The sequence below is a fragment of the Leuciscus leuciscus genome (genome assembly GCF_965113295.1).
Source record: "Leuciscus leuciscus genome assembly, chromosome: 3".
Taxonomy (NCBI): Eukaryota; Metazoa; Chordata; class Actinopteri; order Cypriniformes; family Leuciscidae; genus Leuciscus; species Leuciscus leuciscus.
Window position 1 is genome coordinate 9,412,279 of NC_138727.1, and position 20,953 is coordinate 9,433,231.

At 35.9% G+C, this 20,953-nt stretch overlaps 4 protein-coding genes across 4 annotated transcripts in view; 2 read left to right on the forward strand and 2 right to left on the reverse strand.

Moving 5' to 3' along the window:
* The window catches only part of mad1l1 (mitotic arrest deficient 1 like 1), a 144,142-nt gene that overhangs the window by 90,968 nt on the left and 32,221 nt on the right, over window positions 1-20,953 (reverse strand). The window lies entirely within an intron of this gene.
* On the reverse strand, window positions 160-11,072 carry pgap6 (post-glycosylphosphatidylinositol attachment to proteins 6). The gene is made up of 13 exons (XM_082163628.1): window positions 10,894-11,072; window positions 10,325-10,502; window positions 9,147-9,357; window positions 8,881-9,005; window positions 8,249-8,511; window positions 7,814-8,142; window positions 7,094-7,187; window positions 6,871-6,988; window positions 5,913-6,052; window positions 5,629-5,807; window positions 4,948-5,094; window positions 3,696-3,812; window positions 160-2,263 (listed from the first exon to the last, which is right to left on the reverse strand). The coding sequence occupies exons 1-13, from the start codon at window positions 10,952-10,954 to the stop codon at window positions 1,970-1,972; spliced, it is 2,256 nt and encodes a 751-aa protein (XP_082019754.1). The 5' UTR covers window positions 10,955-11,072; the 3' UTR covers window positions 160-1,969.
* percc1 (proline and glutamate rich with coiled coil 1) lies at window positions 15,034-16,948 on the forward strand. Its single transcript, XM_082162707.1, has 2 exons — window positions 15,034-15,172; window positions 16,101-16,948. Exons 1-2 carry the CDS (start codon window positions 15,096-15,098, stop codon window positions 16,837-16,839), a joined length of 816 nt encoding a protein of 271 aa, XP_082018833.1. The 5' UTR covers window positions 15,034-15,095; the 3' UTR covers window positions 16,840-16,948.
* pdia2 (protein disulfide isomerase family A, member 2) overlaps window positions 18,657-20,953 on the forward strand; it is a 4,917-nt gene continuing 2,620 nt past the window's right edge. Inside the window, 6 exon segments of the mRNA XM_082164185.1 lie at window positions 18,657-19,037; window positions 19,039-19,138; window positions 19,898-20,104; window positions 20,186-20,319; window positions 20,482-20,650; window positions 20,756-20,784. Of these exon segments, the coding sequence (XP_082020311.1) occupies window positions 18,876-19,037; window positions 19,039-19,138; window positions 19,898-20,104; window positions 20,186-20,319; window positions 20,482-20,650; window positions 20,756-20,784 (801 nt within the window). The 5' untranslated portion in view covers window positions 18,657-18,875.

The window sequence follows — 20,953 nt, forward strand, 5'->3', positions numbered from 1 at the left end:
TTTATTGTCAATATGTATTTTTATGCTAACTGCGCAGCATTAGCTAATTTGATGTTAAACTACATTCATGTAACCAAACCTAAAGTTTAATACTACTGTAAGCATTACTCAAAAAAAAGCTGAAAATTAAAAAAAAAAGTAACCAGCTTTAAATAATCATTCAATTATTTATTTCTCCATTTATTGGCATATAGATTACAGAACATTTTAAGAAAAGAGGCAGGAATCAGGAGCACGAATAAAAAATGACTCACAAACAACAACAAAGAAACTTTAACATGTACCTTCATAAACATATAGTCTGTGATTGCACTTGTTCATTCTCACCCTAAAATATAAGTGCATATTTGTGCAATATACAAGGCCTAGACACAAACAAGAACAAGGATTGTCAAGATAATCATTATTAAATCAAACCCAAATCCCATAAGAAAGAAGTAGAAATTATGGGGATTAAACAGATTTTATAAATGATTTATTTTATAAATATTTTATTGACATATATATTAGTTAGGCTCATATTTTTGTTTTCAATATCATTTGTAATTCCAATAAAAAATGTATATAAAACATTGTAAAACATCACATTCCAACCCTAACTTCACACTTGACCTCCTCGGGAAAAACAAGAGGTGAATTGCCTTGCTGTTAAAATTAGATGGAAAACCACGACACTGATTTACATGAGTTTTAAAGGACAGTTGCCATGTCAATTTAAACCTAAAAGTAACGTCGACAGATGCCTTTTCAAGTTTAAAATGGCCTGAGGGTCAGAAGTAGAGTATTATGCATATCTAGAAAAAGCCTTGACAAATACAGAGGTTTTTCTTAAACATGTCTGGTCATCATCAGTATGTCTGATTCTCATTACAAACACACACATCTGTAGTATTTCATACCAGCATTCAGCAAGCACCCTTTTACACACTGGCTCAAGCAAGCACATTTTTAAGCGAGAGTAAAATGTTCTTCCATTTGAACAAGTAAGAGCAACGTCTCAAAAAGAAATATCAAGGCTTTTAGGGAAGAAGAAGGGAGGTATTTTCTTGTACATTCCTGACAGTGGTATACATAACTGTGTAAAACATGTTTGCTATTAGACTAGGACTACTGTACCTGTTCTCCAGTGTAAGTGAGCAAACACAAGCTCAGAGACACAGACAGCAGTTCTTTGTAGTTAATGACAATGCCCAACATGATCTGGAACATCGTAAGTACGACCAGACAGAATCTGCAGTTTTAGTTTAGTTTTTTTAAAGAAAAGCTCTGGAATTCTGTGAAATGGATTTAACGAAAGTAAAATGTGTTATTTAATGGAATATTTCATTCTAAAATGTAAATTCTGTCATCATTTCGACTGTTTCTATCGAGAGAGAGAGAAAAACGAGTTCGATGGGTGCAGATTCCAGGCTACTGATTCCAGGGAAATGATGAAAGTGCTGAATAAACCTAGAAATTAGAAGTGATTTTCCTCAAAAGAGATAACGGGAGACAATATTACTTTTTTCGTTCACAAAGAACAAACAATTGCAGTGTAAGCAAACTCACTCAATCCAATAAACAGATTCTTCAATCTAAAGTAAACCTCACAAAAGTGCTTAATGGAGTAATCAGGTTCAAAGGACATTCAAGTTGCCTTTTGATTATATCGTAAATAAAAAGTAGTCTATATGACTTGTGCACTATATTCCAAGCCTTCACTATGAATCTCAAAAACCTCCTCTTGTGTTCCATTGATTTGGTTTATGGGTTTAGAATGAGAGTAAAATGACATTTTTGGGTGAACTATCCCTTTAAGTAGTTATAAACATACAGTACACCTGCATTGCAGTGGTTTTGGTGACTTCAGAAGAGAATCTTTCATTAAAGCTTGACGCGTTTCATAAAGGTAACCGCTAACATTTGTAAAACTGTAAAAATTGCACATGAAAATCCATCAGGGTTTGTGCAGATATCAATACCAGCTTATTTAGGTATCAGTGTAAAGCTCTACTTTCTCATTTTTACATCTCCTGTAGCTGCAGATTTTGTTTGTCCAGCCCCAGGGGGGGACGTGTTTTTCGCGGGGTGGTAAGAGGAAGACCACGCTTGTGGCCACCATGACATGCCATATGGAATGAGTGTAGTAGTAGTTGCTATCCGTCTGTGCGAAGACGTACACACACACTCCAATCAATGCAGATACAATGCCTGGGAGCAGGAACAACACCCAGCGACGCCATAATGGAGGGTAACAATGGCGACGTTTCACACCTCGATAAACCTGTTGGGTAACACAAATGAACAGGACAGGAAATATTTAAAAATTGCTGTGACAAGTGAACTTGAGTGCTTTATGCCGGGTTTAGACTACACAAGACTACACAAAAATCAAATTTTATCTCGTAGTGTGTCATAGTGGACGACTATGACACTTCACGATATCACGATGAGATTTTTTCCGGAGAAGTTGACGAATAGGAGCACAGGAGCTCTTTTTCAATCTTTTTCAATGTAATATGTAAACAGTTTCAGAACCAAAAACCTCCTCCCTAGACCGAAAAAGACACTCTATTGAAATGAATCTCAGAAACTGATTGAAATCTGACATCAGAAGCATGAGATCATTAACAATGGATGGCCTACATTCAATACAGATTCATTCAAGGCTTCACAGTCTGAGTGTGTTTACTGGTCGTTTACCATTGTTTTGTTTATGCTCTTGTTTCCAGAAGTCAGTCGCTAGTTCCATGTTCTCCGTGAAGCACGTCATCACAGACGGCAAACGATGATTGGTCGGGAAGCAAAGTGTAGTCTGACATGTTTCTAGTCCATGACACGACAAGAATTTAGCCAACAAAATCGTCATAATCTGACACTGTCGTAACAGACAAAAATATTGTGCAGTCTGAACCCGGCATTAGTAAAATCATTTAATTGAGACATACTGTCAAGATCCTTTTAAAGTTGAATCTGGTGGGATTTAATTTCCCTTGTGTAAAATAAAAACTCAGAAAAACTTTTAAAAATTCGAAGCACAGAACATTTTTATTAAACTGGTAAGCATAAGTGGGTGTAGATCAGTTATTTATTTAATAACTTTATATTCAATAATTTAATTATATCAAACAACAGAAACCTGTATCTGGTTCATTTTTAAATATATTTGGACTATCACTCAAAATACCTTTACAAAATATATATTTTCTGCTCACCAAGGTGTGAATTTTTATTTGATCAAAAGTAATATTGTGAAATACTATTACAATTTGAAATAACTGTTTTCTTTTTGAATATATTTAGCTGAATTTTCAGCATCATTACTCCAGTCTTCAGTGTCACATGATCTTTCAGAAATCATTATACTTAATATGCTGGTTTGCTGAAAGAGACAGTTCTTATTTTTATCAGTGTTGAAAACAGTTGTGCTGCTTAGTATTTTTATGGAAACCATGATACTTTTGATGAATAGAAAGTTTAAAAGAACAGCATTTATTTGAAATAGAAATCTTATGTAATATTATACATATCTTTACTATCACTGCATACCTGCTGAAGGTATTACTTTCTTAAAAAAAAAAAAATCTTACTTACCCCTAACTTTTGAAGGCAAGTGTATTTATTACATATATATATATATATAAAATACTATCACTAGTCTGATTCAGTATCAACAAAAAAACTATCTTTTGCAGTAATGGAAAAGTCAAGCTCACCCAGGAAGTGACCATAATGACCAAAGCAACGAGGACCGGGCCTAGAAGGTTCCACAACCCCCTGCGGTCCAACTGCATCGCCATGGAAATGACAAGAGTGCCCGCCATAAACAATAGCTGCAATTTAAGAACATTTGAAGCTATTAAAACTGACATGCAACGCATACCTGAAGTTTTATTAAGTAAATAATTACTGATTAAAGTGTTATGAATATGCATGTTAAAGGGGTCATATCAAGAACTTGTTCTTTTTAAATAAAGCTTTTTCAATGTAAACAGTTTCAGAGCCAAAAACTTCATCCCCAGTCCGCAAAAGACAATCGATTGAAATGAATCTCAGAAATCTGACATCAGAAGCATGAGATCATTAACAATGGATGGCCTACATTCAATACAGATTCATTCAAAGGCTTCACAGTCTGAGGGTGTTTACTGACATTAAGAAAGTGAAAATTGTCATGAGAAGCGGGGGGGGGTGACCCCTTGAAAAGAGTACCGTATTATGTTTATTTATCAGTTGATCAATGACATAATCTTCAAATGTATAGATATAATAAGATGATTAATTCAATTCAACAAGATTTTAAAGTGTTTTTTATTGTTTCAGAGTAATTATGTACTTGGTATCCACTATCACAACAATACTCCCTTTAAAGAACAGGTAGGTCTAGTTAAACATGCTATGCTATTTAAAGACCATTCCAATTATTACATCATAAATGACAAGGTGATGCAGGATCTATTTGACACTTTCATGATTTAAACTAGTGAATGTACATGGGAGTGTATGCGTACCATTTTATTGTTTTAAATGGCAGCATGCAACAGTTTCAGTTTCACCCTGCTGATGTCTGCTGGTAGGCTGCTATTAAAAGGAGTTTTTTAAATATATTTTTACATTCAATATTTTTTCAAACTTTTGAAATCTAAACTTACAACTTTAAAAATAGTAATAATAATATTTACAATAATAATTTCTGAATATGTGTTTCTACTGTTGTATTCTAATAATTATATAGTTATTGTGTCAGAAGAAAATATTTTCTGCAGATTGTTTATCAGACACTTAAACAGCTGTATTATACTGCTCAATCTCAACTTATCGGAGATGCTGTAAACCTTTCCACCAATGACAAGACTCTAACACATCTACCATGTACCAATGTTATTGTGACAAATCATAATCCACATTTTTAACAAGAATAATGACTTTTATCTATAAAAATAATGCTATACATAAAATAGTACTTACATATTTGATTGGCTCCTGAAGCCGTGCCATGCACACAATGGTCACCCACACTGACACGACGGATCCCAAGAAATCACAGAACTGGAGGGTGTCGTAGTCCATGATACACATCACAGTCACACCGGGCTGGTCACACGCATGATAAAACTGCAAAACACACAATCATTATGACTACAAAATACACAATGTGCATTCTGGAACGACAGAACAATGGATGGATGGATGGATGGATGGATGGTAGACAAAACAATAGTTAGATAGATAGAACGACATAACGATAAACAGACAGAAAGAAAAACAGATACAAAGATAGAACAAGACAGACAGACAGACAGACAGACAGACAGATAGATAGGATCAGACAGACAGATAGATAGATAGATAGATAGATAGATAGATAGGATCAGACAGACAGATAGACAGATAGATAGATAGATAGATAGGATCAGACAGACAGATAGACAGATAGATAGATAGATAGATAGGATCAGACAGACAGATAGACAGATAGATAGATAGATAGATAGATAGATAGATAGATAGGATCAGACAGACAGACAGACAGACAGACAGACAGACAGATAGATAGATAGATAGATAGATAGATAGATAGATAGATAGATAGATAGATCGGATCAGATAGATAGATAGATAGATAGATATAGATAGATAGAAACACACCGTGGAGAAAAACATGGTAAAGAAGTAGATGGCGGCCTCGATGAGGTATCCTCTGTAAAGCGCCACGATGATGGGCGGGATGAAGAAAAGGTTACTAAAGGTGAGGAGCAGAGCTGCTGCCATCTGTCGAGAGAACGACTGCGCAGTCACTCCATCCGTACAGCCCCATCCCTGCCAACCTGTCGACAGCAAACAACACAAACAAGAACCAATGCCACAACTCAGTACTCATTCATGTTTATGGCCAGCTGTTGGTGTGTTTGTGTGTGTGTGTGTATGCTTACCTGCTTTGCACACACAAGCGCCATAGAGGTAGCTGTTCGTGCGTAGCAGTCTGCACTCTCCGTACGGCCCACAGTCATCAATGCACGCACTCACACTAACAGACACACTCACTACGGCTGATGCGTTCCTGCAGTCAACACTGGAAAGTCAACACAGAAAATGTTCAGAACGTGATTTGGTCTCAATTTATATTAGATGTCTATGAACTGTACTTATGTCAAAACATTTATTTGTTAGGTGCAATGCACTTTTTGTGTTCATGTTTTGCAAAACACTTTTGCTGTTATTAAGGTGGGATACGGTTAGGGTTAGGGACAGGGTTGGTAGCTTTAAAGGTGGGTTAAGGTGTTTTTTTTATTTTTTTTATTTTTTTATTTCTGTAGTTGATGAATGTGTATTCCACTTATTTCCTTTATATTTGAGTTTATGTGTCTTTATTTGTATTTTTTTCTGTCTATATTTACACTGTTTGTGTAATTGAAAATGTGTAAATAAAATATATAAAAATAAAAAATAATAAAAAAAAAGGTGGGTTAAGGTGTAAAAATAAATTAATTACAGATGTAATTACATCCAGGTATTACATAATACAATGTAAAAACATGTATGTACACAATAAGATGCCAAGATCTGGACCAGGAACGGTCTTACTGTGGACAATTCATCAGTGCACATTAAAATGTGTCTTTGTAATTGTGCATCAAATTGAACACTATTAATTATCCAATTATAGATTCATCTAATTATTAAATGAAGTCCAGCCTATTTTTTCTTGTTTAACATCCTGTTTCCCTTGGAAATATGTAAGTAAACTAGATTGCAAATGACGTTTAATTTTATCTAAAGTTTAATCTCATAACCATCATGCTAAGACACCAAAAACCAACAGGAATGTCTAGAGTAAAGCAGTATATTTCTATAGAACGGCTTCCATCTTCCTGTAATCACACATCTTACCTGTCACTGCACACGGTCTGGAGGCTGAGGTACCACACTGCTGCATCTGGGAATGGGATCCTCAACAGTGCGTGTGATTCATTACTGCTCACGCTCAGAGAATAGCCCTGTGCAAACCCTAGATGCATACAAACACAAACACACACACAGAGATTCAAATGTGACATGCAGGAGAATGTTAAGCATGTACTCCATAATGCACAAATCTGAATATGTGACTAACCTGTAGCACAAGTCTGGCTGCGGTTTAGATGAAGTACAGGAGCAAAAGGTGTGAGACATGCTTTGACACGAGCAAATCCACCAACCAGAGAACTCTATGCCACAAACACAAGAGTTATGTTAATGTTGAATCTATATTACAATATAAATCACAAATACACACTGATATAAGTTTAATATTCTAAATAGATCATGATGCATCATTAATATCACAATGGTTGTGGTGAATATGTGGTGCTCAATTGAAATAAGTCATGAGAGGCTGTACCTTTACCACAGCTAAAGGACAACGTTAGGCACGATGCAAAGTGGACAGCTCATCCACACTCATTCAATTAATATCTATTTTACAATAATCTTTTTGCATTTTTGTACATGAATTAATTGTTCTATATACTTTACTTTATATTAGCAGTCATATATTATTATTATTCATGATTTCTGAAGGATCATGTGACACTGAAGACTGGAAAAACTATGCTGAAAATTAAGCTTTGCCATCACAATAATTAATTACATTTTAAAGTATAGAAATATAAAGGTTTTTTACATTGTAATAATATTCCCCAATATTCCAGTTTTTACTGTATTTTTGAATACTGTATACTGATGAAATACTTGCTGCTTAAGTTAGCACAAGAGACTTCTTTCAAAAACATTAAGAAATCTCATCGACCGCAAACTTTTGAATGGTAAAATTATATTATTATTACATGCTTACAGTGTTCAAGTTGAGCTGTACAACAAATGTGCCGCCACTATCACTGGAAGTGTGCTCAAGTGTGAGCACAGTTGGAAGGTCAGAGGTCACGCTGAGGTTGCTGTTGGAAACGGTGAAGCGTAGTGATAGCACATCCTGTTCGTCTCTGAACACTGAAGGACTTCTCATGCACATTGGCTCAGAGGTGTTAGCAAGGAGGCTCCGTTGGTCTCTCGTGGAAATGGAAGCGTTACTGAGGGCACCTGAGCTGTTGCTTTGGGGAGCAATGATGGTACGAGTAAAGGCTGAGGTGTTGAAATCAGAAGAGACGCTCAAAGGTTTACATCCCACTGTGTGTTTGAAGTGAGAGAGGATGGAAAGAGATTTAAGAGTCAAGCAAAAACTAGCAAAGAAGTGTTCTAGTAAAATAAAAGTGTTAGGTAAATGAAAACAGACCTGTGACATTGGCAGAGATGTTGAAATCTATTGTCGCGTTTGGTTGATTAGACTCAACCATGACCAGCAACCAGGTGTTCCACGGGGGAATGAGGACCGATGCGAAGCAGCTCTCTAACCCTGAACAGTTCTGTTTCACTTCCGAGCCCTGCCTCAAAGTGCTGGAGCCTACAGTGATCGACAGCCCGCAATCATTTCCCAGCATTACAGAACAGTTCAAGATGAAAACATCCAACCTGGAGGAGAACTCTGGAACAAAGACCCTACACAGAGACAAGATGCATAAAAATACTTTACATTTCAACAAAAACAGACACTAAAAATGACATTAATGCATTGATAATAACAAGAAATGTTTAACCAGATCAGCACATTAGAATGATTTCTGAAGGATCATGTGACACTGAAGACTGGAGTAATGGCTGCTTTGCCATCACAGGAATGAATTACATTTTATATAAAGTTGTTAAGTTATAACAGTTATTTTGAATTGTATATTTTAAAATAATAATGAAATAATATTTCACAATATTACTGCTTACTGTATTTTTGATCAAATACATGCAGAATTTGAGAGCATATAAGAGTTGAACTTGAATATGATCTACTTAACACACGAACACAGAACATACTTAAAAAGAGCTGGAGCTGAAGTTAGTGTTTGATAGAGAGGAATGTTGTATTGCAGGATTGGCAGGTCAGAAGCTCTTCTCAAAAACATCTGTGCCTGGAATAAGTATGAGCAAGATGGCAGACCCTAAAACAGAAAGTAACAATAAGGCTTTATGCTTTTATAAAAAGGTTACTGCATATGTTTAATAAAATAAACACAATAAATACTTCATTATTTATTAAATTATAATTCTTCCGCCAAGCAATGTAGTTCTTCAAAACATACCTGTTGCTCTATCTTGCCGTCATCTTTGGGCAGGTGAGCAGCAAGGAACCAGTCACCAGGTTTGGGGTGCGTCACATTGAACAGGGTCACACTGACGCTCTGTCCGCTGGGAACGGTCAGAGTCAAGTTGTGAGCAAGAGACACTGATGTGTCGTTCGGAAAGGCTGTTTGTATGGGGTTGATGACCGGGGGAGCTCCTGCTCTAAAGTGCCTGTTCATGTGCATTAGATGGACAAAAGTCAATGTTAAGCAAAGAAATGAAACAAAATGAATTGCTACTTCTTTTCTGTCTACTTTAATAACCAACTATTATAGTGTATAGCACTTCTTCCAGGGAGAGTCCCTCTGACCAGTGTACTTTTACACTGTTGCCGCAGGTTGTTTTTGTAGTCTGTGGGTTAAAGCGACCACACACACTCCTCCCCCAGAACTCAATTTTACCCCCCCGGAACATGAATGGGCTAGTTCTGAACATAATTTGGTGGGTTTTGAATAGCAATTAGGCTGGTTTTGTTACACAAACCTGGCAACCCTGCCTCTGAGGCAACTTGGGGTTAAAGACTCCATGAAATGGTTTGACACCATTTTCTTTATTTCCTTTTATAAGTACATACGTGACATTTTCTGACATCTGTATGTGCTCTTTTCAGTTTTGGAGCTGAAGGTCTCCTGGTATTTATACAGTACACAATAATCTTGGCTCCTCAGTTAGAGTTCTCAGGAGAATCTATCTTCTGTATACAGTCTCCAATAAAGAGATCATTCTCAGAGGTGCAAAATCATACGTGCACATTAATATCACTATTGTCATTAGAATACTTATAAACCATTAGAAACATTAAAACCCACACCAGATATTTTTGTTTGCAAATGTGATTTCAACAGTTACCACAGTAACATCATTTTTTGCCAAAATACCATAGCAACTACAGCTATTATTGCAACCGTAAAACCCTGTATATAAATATGGGTTTCAGGATTTTTATGTCATTTTTTTTCCACTGTTAAGTAATAATACTAAGTTCTCTATGAAATTTAAATTGATAACATTCACTTTGGTTTTTTGAGGGAAATATGTTTACATGTGGTTTTACAAGATTGTTTCCATAGTGAAACATTTTCAAAATTATGGATTAATAAAACCCACATGTTTAATGTCATATTTTCAGCATACATACACAGTGATGTTCTGGTTCCCACAGCTCAGCCCGGATCCCCGTGAGACCGTGAGCAGCCACCGCACGAGCACCGCATCTTCCGACACCCTGAAGTGATGGAGCCGAACATTCCCGAACCAGCTGTATTTGGACAATCTCTGAGGCGTTTTAGAGTAGAACTCGTTCAAGTAAGTGAGATCTAGGAGCAGAGCATGGCGTCATGATGGCGTCAGAAGTAAACACTCACAATTTGTGTGACAGGCGAGATCGCGTTATTCGCTTCTAACTTCTATATCTAATGCCTTGTTTAGGTATAGGTATAAGTATAAGCATGCTATAAAACAGGTCTGCGTCCGATGATCATTCTAAACGATTACATATATTTACGAAAATGACTGTTTTGTGACATGCTGTTTGGGTGAGGACAAAAACCTCGTTAGTTTACATTTAGCACATTTAGTGAAATTTCCGTTTTATTGAAATGCTTGAAAGACGATAATGGTCAAATCGAAGTACTCGATTGACAAAAAACGGCTGTAATAAAATACTGCAAATATATCTAAGAGATCTCCAGCGCTCTAAATACTCACCGTCAGCAATACAGCCAGCGATAACATACAGTAAAAGGCACAGTGCAGAATACTTTTCCATATTTTTTTTTTTTCAGTTTAGATTCTCCTGTCAGCCCATTGTAGTGTTCTTTAGTTGTCTAAGGACTGTTTTAACATGTTACTTCCTGGTTCATGACAGATACTGGACGTCGGCCTACATGCAGAACTTCCTCTTCGTCTTCGCCATTGGTCATAAATATTACGTAGGTTTCGTGTCGTTCTTCCCATTGGATGGCAGTTCCTGTTAATTAATATTCATAAGAGAAGCCTGCGCATTGCTAGACGCTAGAAAGTTTACCAAGCAACGTCATCAGGACTTGTTCTTAATATTCATGAGCCAATCCTTCGCCATGGTGGGATTCGTGAATTCCATAGAGACAGTAATTTTTTTAAAAATTTTTTTTAAGATGTATGAAATTTAAAACCATATTTTAAATGTATATTTAAAAGTATTTGAAACATACAATTTTAAATGTTTGTGTTTGGAATAGGCTACAGCAACAAATTAAAGAAACAAAAATATTAATAAATAGGTCAAGATATTTAAGAGATCATTTCAGTCAATACTGCAGCAACTTCTAGATTATGTAGATTTTAAAAAATTTCTTCTCTCTGTGCGTGCCTGTACTGAGACGATCATCATCATAATTTTTTTTTTTAAATCATCCACCATATTTATATTAGTCATAAGAAACAACAACAACAGTGCCATCTGCTGGTCAATGCCTGATACTGTTATGGAGAAATGCAAAAAAAGTTGAAAAGTAACATCATTTTTTAATGAATCAATAAAACATTACAATTTAATGCATTAAATAAACATTTAATGCATATTTCCTGCCAATTCTTACAGATGGAAAAACAGATAATAAAAAAAGAAAATCTTATTTTGACTATAAAAAAAATAAATAAAAAAATCGAATTGTTGATTCCTGCTGTCTATTTGAAGTTTTTATATATCCTAGGGTGAGATATTTTGATTTTGTGATCTAATCAATATAATTTGAGCAAACCTATGTCCTCAATTACACAAATAATTTTAAATACACGGCAGAATCATTCATTCTGGCAAACATTCTTTTTATTAAGTATGATTATCTTTTACGATATCACTTTTAGGATATAACTTTATAAAATCACAAGTGACAAAGAATATATGAAATATTGAATGTTATAATTACAATTTTTCTTAATAGCTTTGGCACATTTTCAAAACAATCTTAACATTTTCTAAACTGTAAATGCAATTGTCTCAACTGTTTTCTGGAACATCAGAACTCATGTCTGCAAAATCACCCAAAAACATTTAATTCTGCTTCAAAAAAAAAAAAGTCAGTAAATTGGCCAATGCCACCAAAATAATGTCATCATGTGAGCCACAAAAGGTTTAGATGTTTTTTTCTCTAGGGAAATATTTGTTATATTCAGTTTTCATGGTTTCCCCTAATACCACCACACATTCTTACATATCTTTCTATTGCTCTTCCACGACAAACTGTGAATTTTCAGTTTACATGCAACAATAAAATGTACTGTAATAATGATATAATATAAACTGAATTGATGAAAATGTAGTATACAGTATGATGTAGCTGCTGCTATTTGTGACTTTCCCCTGATTGATTTAGATTATGATTCATATTTCATACAAACATCGCATGTTTATGGAATATTTATGATGCCTGACTGACAGGACATTTTGCATGTGATGATGGCTCACACGATGAAAGAAAGTTTAGAAGTTGTGAAGAGTTTGACAGTTTCACTGAGAATCAACTCATCAGTTTTGATCGACGAGCCATGCATGCGCATTTAGTCATTGTGCAAATTGTAGACAATTGTACTTACTCTTTTGCACACATGTGCCAAAACACATGCAGTCTGCTTAAATAATATGATTTGAACAAGAAACTGATTGTTCAGAGATCAGAACTTATTGTTTTGAGAGAAAAAAATATCTGAGCCAAAACAATTAACTGCAATTTGTTGTTTTTTATTTACATCCCAGTGTTCATTCGTTTTTTTATTATTATCATTCATTATATTCCAGGATACAAAAACAACATCTTGGTAATAATAATCTTGGTATAATAATGCTGGATGGATGGATGGATGGATGGATGGATGGATGGATGGATAGATAGATAGATAGATAGATAGATAGATAGATAGATAGATAGATAGATAGATAGATAGATAGATAGATAGATAGATAGATAGATAGATAGATAGATAGATAGATTTTTAGATAGATAGATAATTTTTTATAGAACAACAGCAGGACACTTCTAAATCTTGTAATCGCGGTGTCTGACGGATGGTTAAGCCATTAGGTACATGTTGTCTCACCGACCTGAAGCTGCAGTGAAGTGTTCTTGTTCTCTGACATATGTTAGTCCAGATGTCATGCTCTCTGCTGCTGGTCATTAGCCCTTCTATTGCCCTGTGTCCGGCTCATATTCACTCATGCTGAGCACACACACTCTCTCAGGCTCTTTCTGTAATGTTTCACACACACACACACACACACACACACACACACACACACACACACACACACACACACACACACACACACACACACACACACACACACACACACACACACACACACACACACACACACACACACACACACACACACATACACACACACACACACACACACACACACACGTTGGGTTTCCATGTTTTGTGGGGACTCTCAATAAACGTAATGATTTAACCTACCCCTAAACCCACCCATTTCTGCTATTTTAGATTTTCAAAAAAGATAATTCTGCATGATTTATAAGCTTGTTTCCTCATGGGGGCCAAACAAATTTCCCCACAAGGACAAAAATGACTGGTATTGCCCTTTGGGGACATTTGGTCTACATAACGGAATTGCAGGACCACACACAAACACACACCAATGAACCAAAGAATATATGAAATATTTAATGTTATAATTACAGTTTTTCTTAATAGCTTTGGCACATTTTCGAAACAATCTTAATATTTTCTAAACTGTAAATGCGATTGTCTCAACTGTTTTCTGGAACATCATTGCCCTTTGGGGACATTTGGTCTACGTAACAGACCACACACAAACACACACCTATGCCCCATACTTCAACTATTATATTTCTTCTCGACTGTTTATCTGGCACTGAACAAAGCATTTTGTTAAATTATTTATTTTGCACATTTTACACTATTTTCACTGTTATAAACATAATTTTATATACTTAAATTACACTAAATGTTTGACTAACTTGACTGAACTGTTTCTTATGACCTTAAAAAAAAAAAATCTTGAAATATAGTTATCCAAATATAATTGGTTATCCTTCAAATAAACCTATAATTTGAAAAAATTCCACCACATGATTCTCATATTTTTTTTCTATTTTCATATATTTTATTAGCTTTTATTGATACAATACAGAGGGAACCATACTAGTTGTCATATTTTTTACTCATTTATTTTTGAAAGTCAGTTTCAATGAACTCAGAATGATACAGAAAAGATATAGGCGTTATGACACTGTAATAAAAAAAAAAAAAAGTTTGAAACAAAAACGCTGGTGAAAACACATTTGTCTCACATAAGCTAATCCTTGTGACAACAAGCCCCGGTCTTCTCTTAATTTTAAACTTTTATCTAACAGCCTTTTTAACTAACAACTTTTTTTTTGTAATTCAGTTTCTGTTTTCTTTCTCTGGAATTTGCAGGGGGGGAAAAAGCCAATAATTACTGCTGCATGTTGTGCTTTTAATAAATAAACTTTGATTGTATACATTATTCAGCCTGGAAGGTCAAACGCACCGCACAGATCAAAGAAGCATCATGCGGGTCATTTGGCTTGCTTGTCTTTTTAATGGGCTTTTATAAAGGGGCTCATTCAAAAGTCAAAACGGCGTAAGATGCGATTTCACGCCTTTTTAGGTTCAGCCATAAGTGTCCAGCAGCTCGAGATAACAGCTGTGTGTCCGTGCGTCTGTGTGTGTGCGCTGAGGTGAACGGACACTTGAGTGTCCCCCGGCAAACAGCGGCCGCAGCGCGCGCCAGTGTCCGCTCGTGTCTCCGGTTGCTGGGCGCCGAGACAAACTCGCGCTGTGTTTGAGCAGAACACTATTACACACGCGCGCGTAAATATTTGCTCAGAAAACAGACTCCCCTCGAGCGGTGGGTATAAATGAGCAAACCGCTAATTATCCATAACGCGAAACGGACGACAAGACTTCACGAGCGACATCCATCCAGCATTACACGGTAGAGAGACTCACTGCACTGCACTGCATTTTCTGAAATAATGAACTAACGGGAAAACTTTTTCTTTCTTTCTTTCTTTCTTTCTTTCTTTCTTTCTTTCTTTCTTTCTTTCTTTCTTTCTTTCTTTCTTTCTTTCTTTCTTTCTTTCTTTCTTTCTTTCTTTCTTTCTTTCTTTCTTTCTTTCTTTCTTTCTTTCTTTCTTTCTATTATTTTTCCTGTAGCTATAGAATTTAAAATATAGGCTATATATAAAAAATAGAATAAAAAACACTGTGAAAAAATGTCACAGTTTAGATCCGTATTCTTACACAGTTTATTAATTCCAAAACTGTTGCCCAAAAAATTATATAGGCCAACAGAAATTGTATAAAATACATTATAAATGTGACAACTTTCCCCAATCTGGCATTTATTACAAAAAATAAAATAAAAAATCTATATAGTCTACTCTTGTTCAGAGAAAACAGTTAATATCAAGAATATAATATAGCCTAAACAGTGTGTGTGTATATATATATACCGTAGCCTATATAACTATCTTAGCCTATCATCTGCTGCAGATAAATACTAATAACTAACTGTTACGTATCAGAACTGACTTTTCTGACTTTCTTTATTTCTGCTTATTTATACTATCTTTTGTACCTTTTATATCTGAATATAATTTAAAATATAGAATTAATAGAATTAAAAAGGTTAAAGAATACTTTAGATTAATATTCTCACAATTTATTAAAAGCAAAGCTATTAATAGCAAAGCCAAAACAATGTTTATAGGAAATATAATATATACAATTACACTATAATTACTTTAACAACTATAACAACTTTCCTCATGGCATTTATAATTTAAAAAAAATACTCTTGTTCAGAGAAAACAGTTATTTTTTTATTTTATTTTTATTTAACAGTATATGGTTCTTCATAGGATGGCAGCAAGTGTTATCAGGACACTGAATAATTTGGGTTTCGCAAAACCCTTCCCTCCCTGCTTCTTTCCCGGTGAGGATGAGGAGGAGACTGAAGAGGAATATGAAGAGGAGCTGAGAGAGGAAGAGGATGGAGTCGCCAGTGAGTCTCAAGAGGAAGAGCCGTGGAGTTTTGATCCCTCCCCCAATAACGCTGAGATGACCAACCGGCTCCTGCGGTTCGCTGAGCTCATCAGCAGCGATGTCCAGCGATACTTCGGCCGAAGCCAAGACCCCGATGCCTGTGATATTTATGCAGAGAGACCGTGTCCAAAAGTCGGGGGCCGCCAGCGATACTATGCTGACTTCATCAAAGTAGCATCATCAGGGCAGGCCGAGGAGCCCGAGTCCCTCGGGCCCCTTGCAGAGCTCTTTCAAGATGCTCAAAGCAAAGGCCGGGGTTTGCCCATGAGCCAGCGGTGTCTGCCGGTCAGCTTCTGGACGGAGCCTTTCGCACACCAACTCGATGTGTTAAGTGATACCAACACGCAAGAGAACTCGCTCAGTGTGATCGACGCATCAGAGAGCTCCGTCAGCATCAGCATGTTCAGTAACACGAGTGTTTGCACCATGACCAGCTCCAGTGTCTCAGGGACTCTCAGCAGCTCCAGCACCCTAGACTTCAGTGACTTACTCGCTCACTGGGCCATGGACAGAGAGAATCCCAGTGAGTTTAACTGTGACTACACGCTATCATAACCAATCATTTTCCAGTCATATCACTGCAAAATATTAGTTATATTTCAATGCTTAATGCTTAAAGCTTTTCTTTCTGTATGTTTGCCTTGTTTTCTGGTAAAAAAAAAAAAAAAAAAAAAAAAAAAAACCTGCTCAAGATACTTTATTTCTTTTCTTTTTTAATACCAAATAGTAATTTGCTATTTGGAATATCAAGTGTACTTTGTTATGATCAATTCTCAAATGTTTTCATTTGTTAAGTATAACATATTTATTTTATTTTATGCTATTTTTGGCAGTGTATTAAATGTTTAAAACAGAACTGTATTCAATTTGTGATTTCAGTTTAAAATACTGCTCACTAAATTTTCTGGATCATTCTTTGCTCTAGTTTGTTTTCATGTATAAAAATAATTATTTAAATAATGTATTTTGCAAACACCCTGTTTGATCAATAATGCATGAAACATGCAATGAAGGAAATCGAAACAAAAATAAATGTTTCCTTACAAAAAAAAAAAAAAAAAAAAAAAAACACATCTCATTTTAGTTTAAGTTCATAAAAAAAAGGCCTGCCTTAATTTAAAGGACATTTAACTAGCTTTTATAAACGTGCCTTAGAGAAAAACTACTGGTGTGCATCTTGAGACAAAACAATGGCACTGACATCTTTTAAGAAATGTCAGCGCAAGTTGCTATAAAACTATAAGCATTTTAGTCTGGGACATAGCTTAAGCCTTGTCTGTGTAACCGGGGTCATATGAACTAATTTTTATCTAAATTTATCTAAACATATTTATGTAAAAATACAGTAAATTGACATCAAAATGGCAGCCATCAACCATCAACCAATCAGAATAAAGTATTCCAGACAGCCTCTAATGACACTCACATTCATAATTATTCGAACAATAGAATAATGCCAGTGACAAAGCGATAGTAAACTGGTTTCAACACATTTCCTGGTGATAATGATCTGAATCTGATTAATATACTACATGCAAAACAAAATAAACTAAAAGTCTGTCTGTTTTTGTCCACGCAAACACAGGCCCTTATGCTGAATAAATTAGGTACTGTTAATGCAAGTTTAGTGAGTACCAAATCCCACTTCTATCTGTGTTTACAATGTAGAAGTGAACATTAGTGCATGTCCGCTCTATATTCATCATTAGTGCATGTGTAGGCTATCTGTCTTCAACACTGTGCTCTGAGTGCTTACGTGTACTGAACATGCGTAACTCACTAGTGAGCGTGGCACGTGGGCAGAAAGGTCAGATATGGACACGTGGTTTGGTCACACATGGATTGGAATCTTCAACTTCCATGAATGCATTTTATTTATACTTGTTTTGTCAATGAAAATAATTTAACATGAGACAACATTTATTAGTTTGATTTTGGACTGTATTATTTCTTAAAATATAAAACTTTTTTTTACAAACACTGGACCCCCCCGCCCCCCCCGCCCCCCCACACACACACACATAACACAGTTTTGCAAATAGTTTTAACATTTACTACGCATTCACAGAGAGTGGGTTAGGCTATACTTCTGGGTTTCAATGTAAGGTGGATAGTGTAGGGAGGCATTAGCTCGCATTGCATCGGATATGGCTGATAAAGATGAATGGGAGGAATGCAAAATCATCATGACATTTTAACTGCCTAAACAAATTGCCTAATATTTCCAGTTTCCTCTTTTTCTTGCAGCTTTTTGTAATCAAATCATGTAAGGTTTTTACCTTTTCAGTAAATCAATTATAACACATTACATTTCTTCAATCACAAACAAGCTAATGACACTCATCATGCTATGCAAAAATATATATAAAAAAATTACGTTATTATATTTGCCTGTAATCTAATGCTAATTTCCAACGGCACACCGTCAGAGCACATGTGAAGTGGCAAGTAAGACCAGTAGATTTGCACCACGCAGGCTTTTCAATGATTCGTCAGCGTCAGAGTTCTCTTATCAGCTCCACAAGACCAGCCGGCAGCGTTCTCCAGCTCATTTCAGCACTTTTACTACAGGTCCGCTGAACTGACTGACCATGAGGCTTCTGCACATTCTGGGTTTCGCCCTCTTGCTCTGCGGCCTGTGTGTGAGGGCAGAGGATGAAAAGACTGAGGACAACGTTGAAGAAAGAGGAAACGACGGTGAAGAAAAAGTTGAGGAAGGCACTGAAAAAGATGCAGAACCAGAGAAACCAGAAAAAAACAGATGAAATCACAGAAGAGAAAGACGTTTTGGTCCTTCATAGTGTCAACTTCGACAGAGCTCTCAGTGAGAACAAGTACCTGCTTGTGGAATTTTGTAAGTATGACTTTCCCTATGAATATGACTGATTAATGTACTGATCTTATTAATGCATGAAAACACATGGCCATGCATAAGGAATTTTAAGTGTTCAAAATGAGAAGAAAAAAAGTGTCCCTTTCACTTAAAAAGATTTAGTTGGATGCATTTCAACTATCCTATCCATGAGCAGCACAAGAAAAGTTCAAAGATTGCTAATGTTTGTTTGACACATCATCCATAAGGAGCGCACCTGTTATTTCTCCCACACTTGAAAGGCTGGCCATTTATGCAAATTTCACAACACTGTATTATAGTGTATTGTGCTATTTTCATTGCAGTAAAATATCAAAGTGGAAGGCCTAAAACAATGTACATTATGAATGTCAATTGTTACATTTATGCAAATGCAATTTGCAACTTAACTACTAGCACATAACTAACATGCAAAGCTAAAATGGTCTAGTTGTCACACTTTATACTCTTGTAATATTTCTTTTTAGGCCTATAATATTCACCACTGTTCAAAAGTTTGGGGTCGGTAAGACTTTGTAATGTTTTTGAAAGAAGTCTCTTATGCTCACTAAGGCTGCATTTATTTGATTCTTTGATGAATAGATCGCTCAAAAGAACGGCATTTACTTGAAATAGAAAACAAAAACTTTTTTACATCTGAAACTTAGGCCACATGACTCTAAACCTTACATGGCCCTGGTGTGCTTTATATGAAGGTAGATGTTGGTATCAACCTTGCACTTTCTTTCAAAACATAAAAAGATGCTCCATGGTGTGGTCACTGCCGCAGTCTGGAGCCCATTTATGCTGAAGTGGCTGGACTGCTGAAAAATGGTTCATCTGATGTACGGCTGGCTAAAGTGGACGCAGTAGAAGAGAAAGAACTTGCCAACGAGTTTGGTGTGGGTGGTTTTCCAACACTTAAATTCTTCAAAGATGGCAACAGGCAAAATGTCACAGATTTTTCTGGTAATGTATTTATTTGTTTAGTGTGTTCGTATTTTCATTTCATACAGTGTGTAGAAGCTTATTATTATGTGATTTGAAAAGGAAAGCGAACTGTAAAAGGCATCACGATGTGGCTGGAGAGGCACACAGGCCCCAGTGCTATTGTTCTCAGTGATGTGAAGAGTGCAGAGGCTCTGCTGGATGCAAATGAGGTGGTTGTGGTTGGATTCTTCCAGGTAAATTATCTTTTGTTTGCATAAAGTAACTGACTTTTATGATCTGACAAGAGTGCAGTATACTGTATGAAAAATGGCACTCTCTATTCACAACAAACGATTTATCAGATTTATTAGAACTGTTTTAAATGTATTTGAATTTACTCTCTCTGTCTATCCAAGGATCTGGAAGGAGATAAGGCAAAGACATTCTATGATGTAACTTTAATAGCAGTGGACTTTATCTTTGGCATCACAAGCAACCCAGAGCTCTTCAAGAAGTATAATGTAAAGAGTGACTCAATGGTGCTCTTCAAGAAGGTAACCCTATGCTCCTATAGCACTACATTATGTGATAGGTAGACAAACTTTGGTGGGATATTTAATTCATCCCAGTGATTCAAAACTTTTACATTTGTTGTCTAAAAAAAGATTCATTCACTGATTCATTCTCCAGGTAACATTGCAACAATTGAATCTTTTTGTGTGAGTCATTGAATAATTAATCTAACCGATGCTAAAAACACGAGTCGATGGAAACAATTGAATATTTTGTGTGTTATGAGAGAGTCATTGAATAATTAATCTAACAGATTCGCTAAAAACATGAGTCGACAGAAACAATTGAATCTTTTGTGTGTTATGAGTGAGTCAT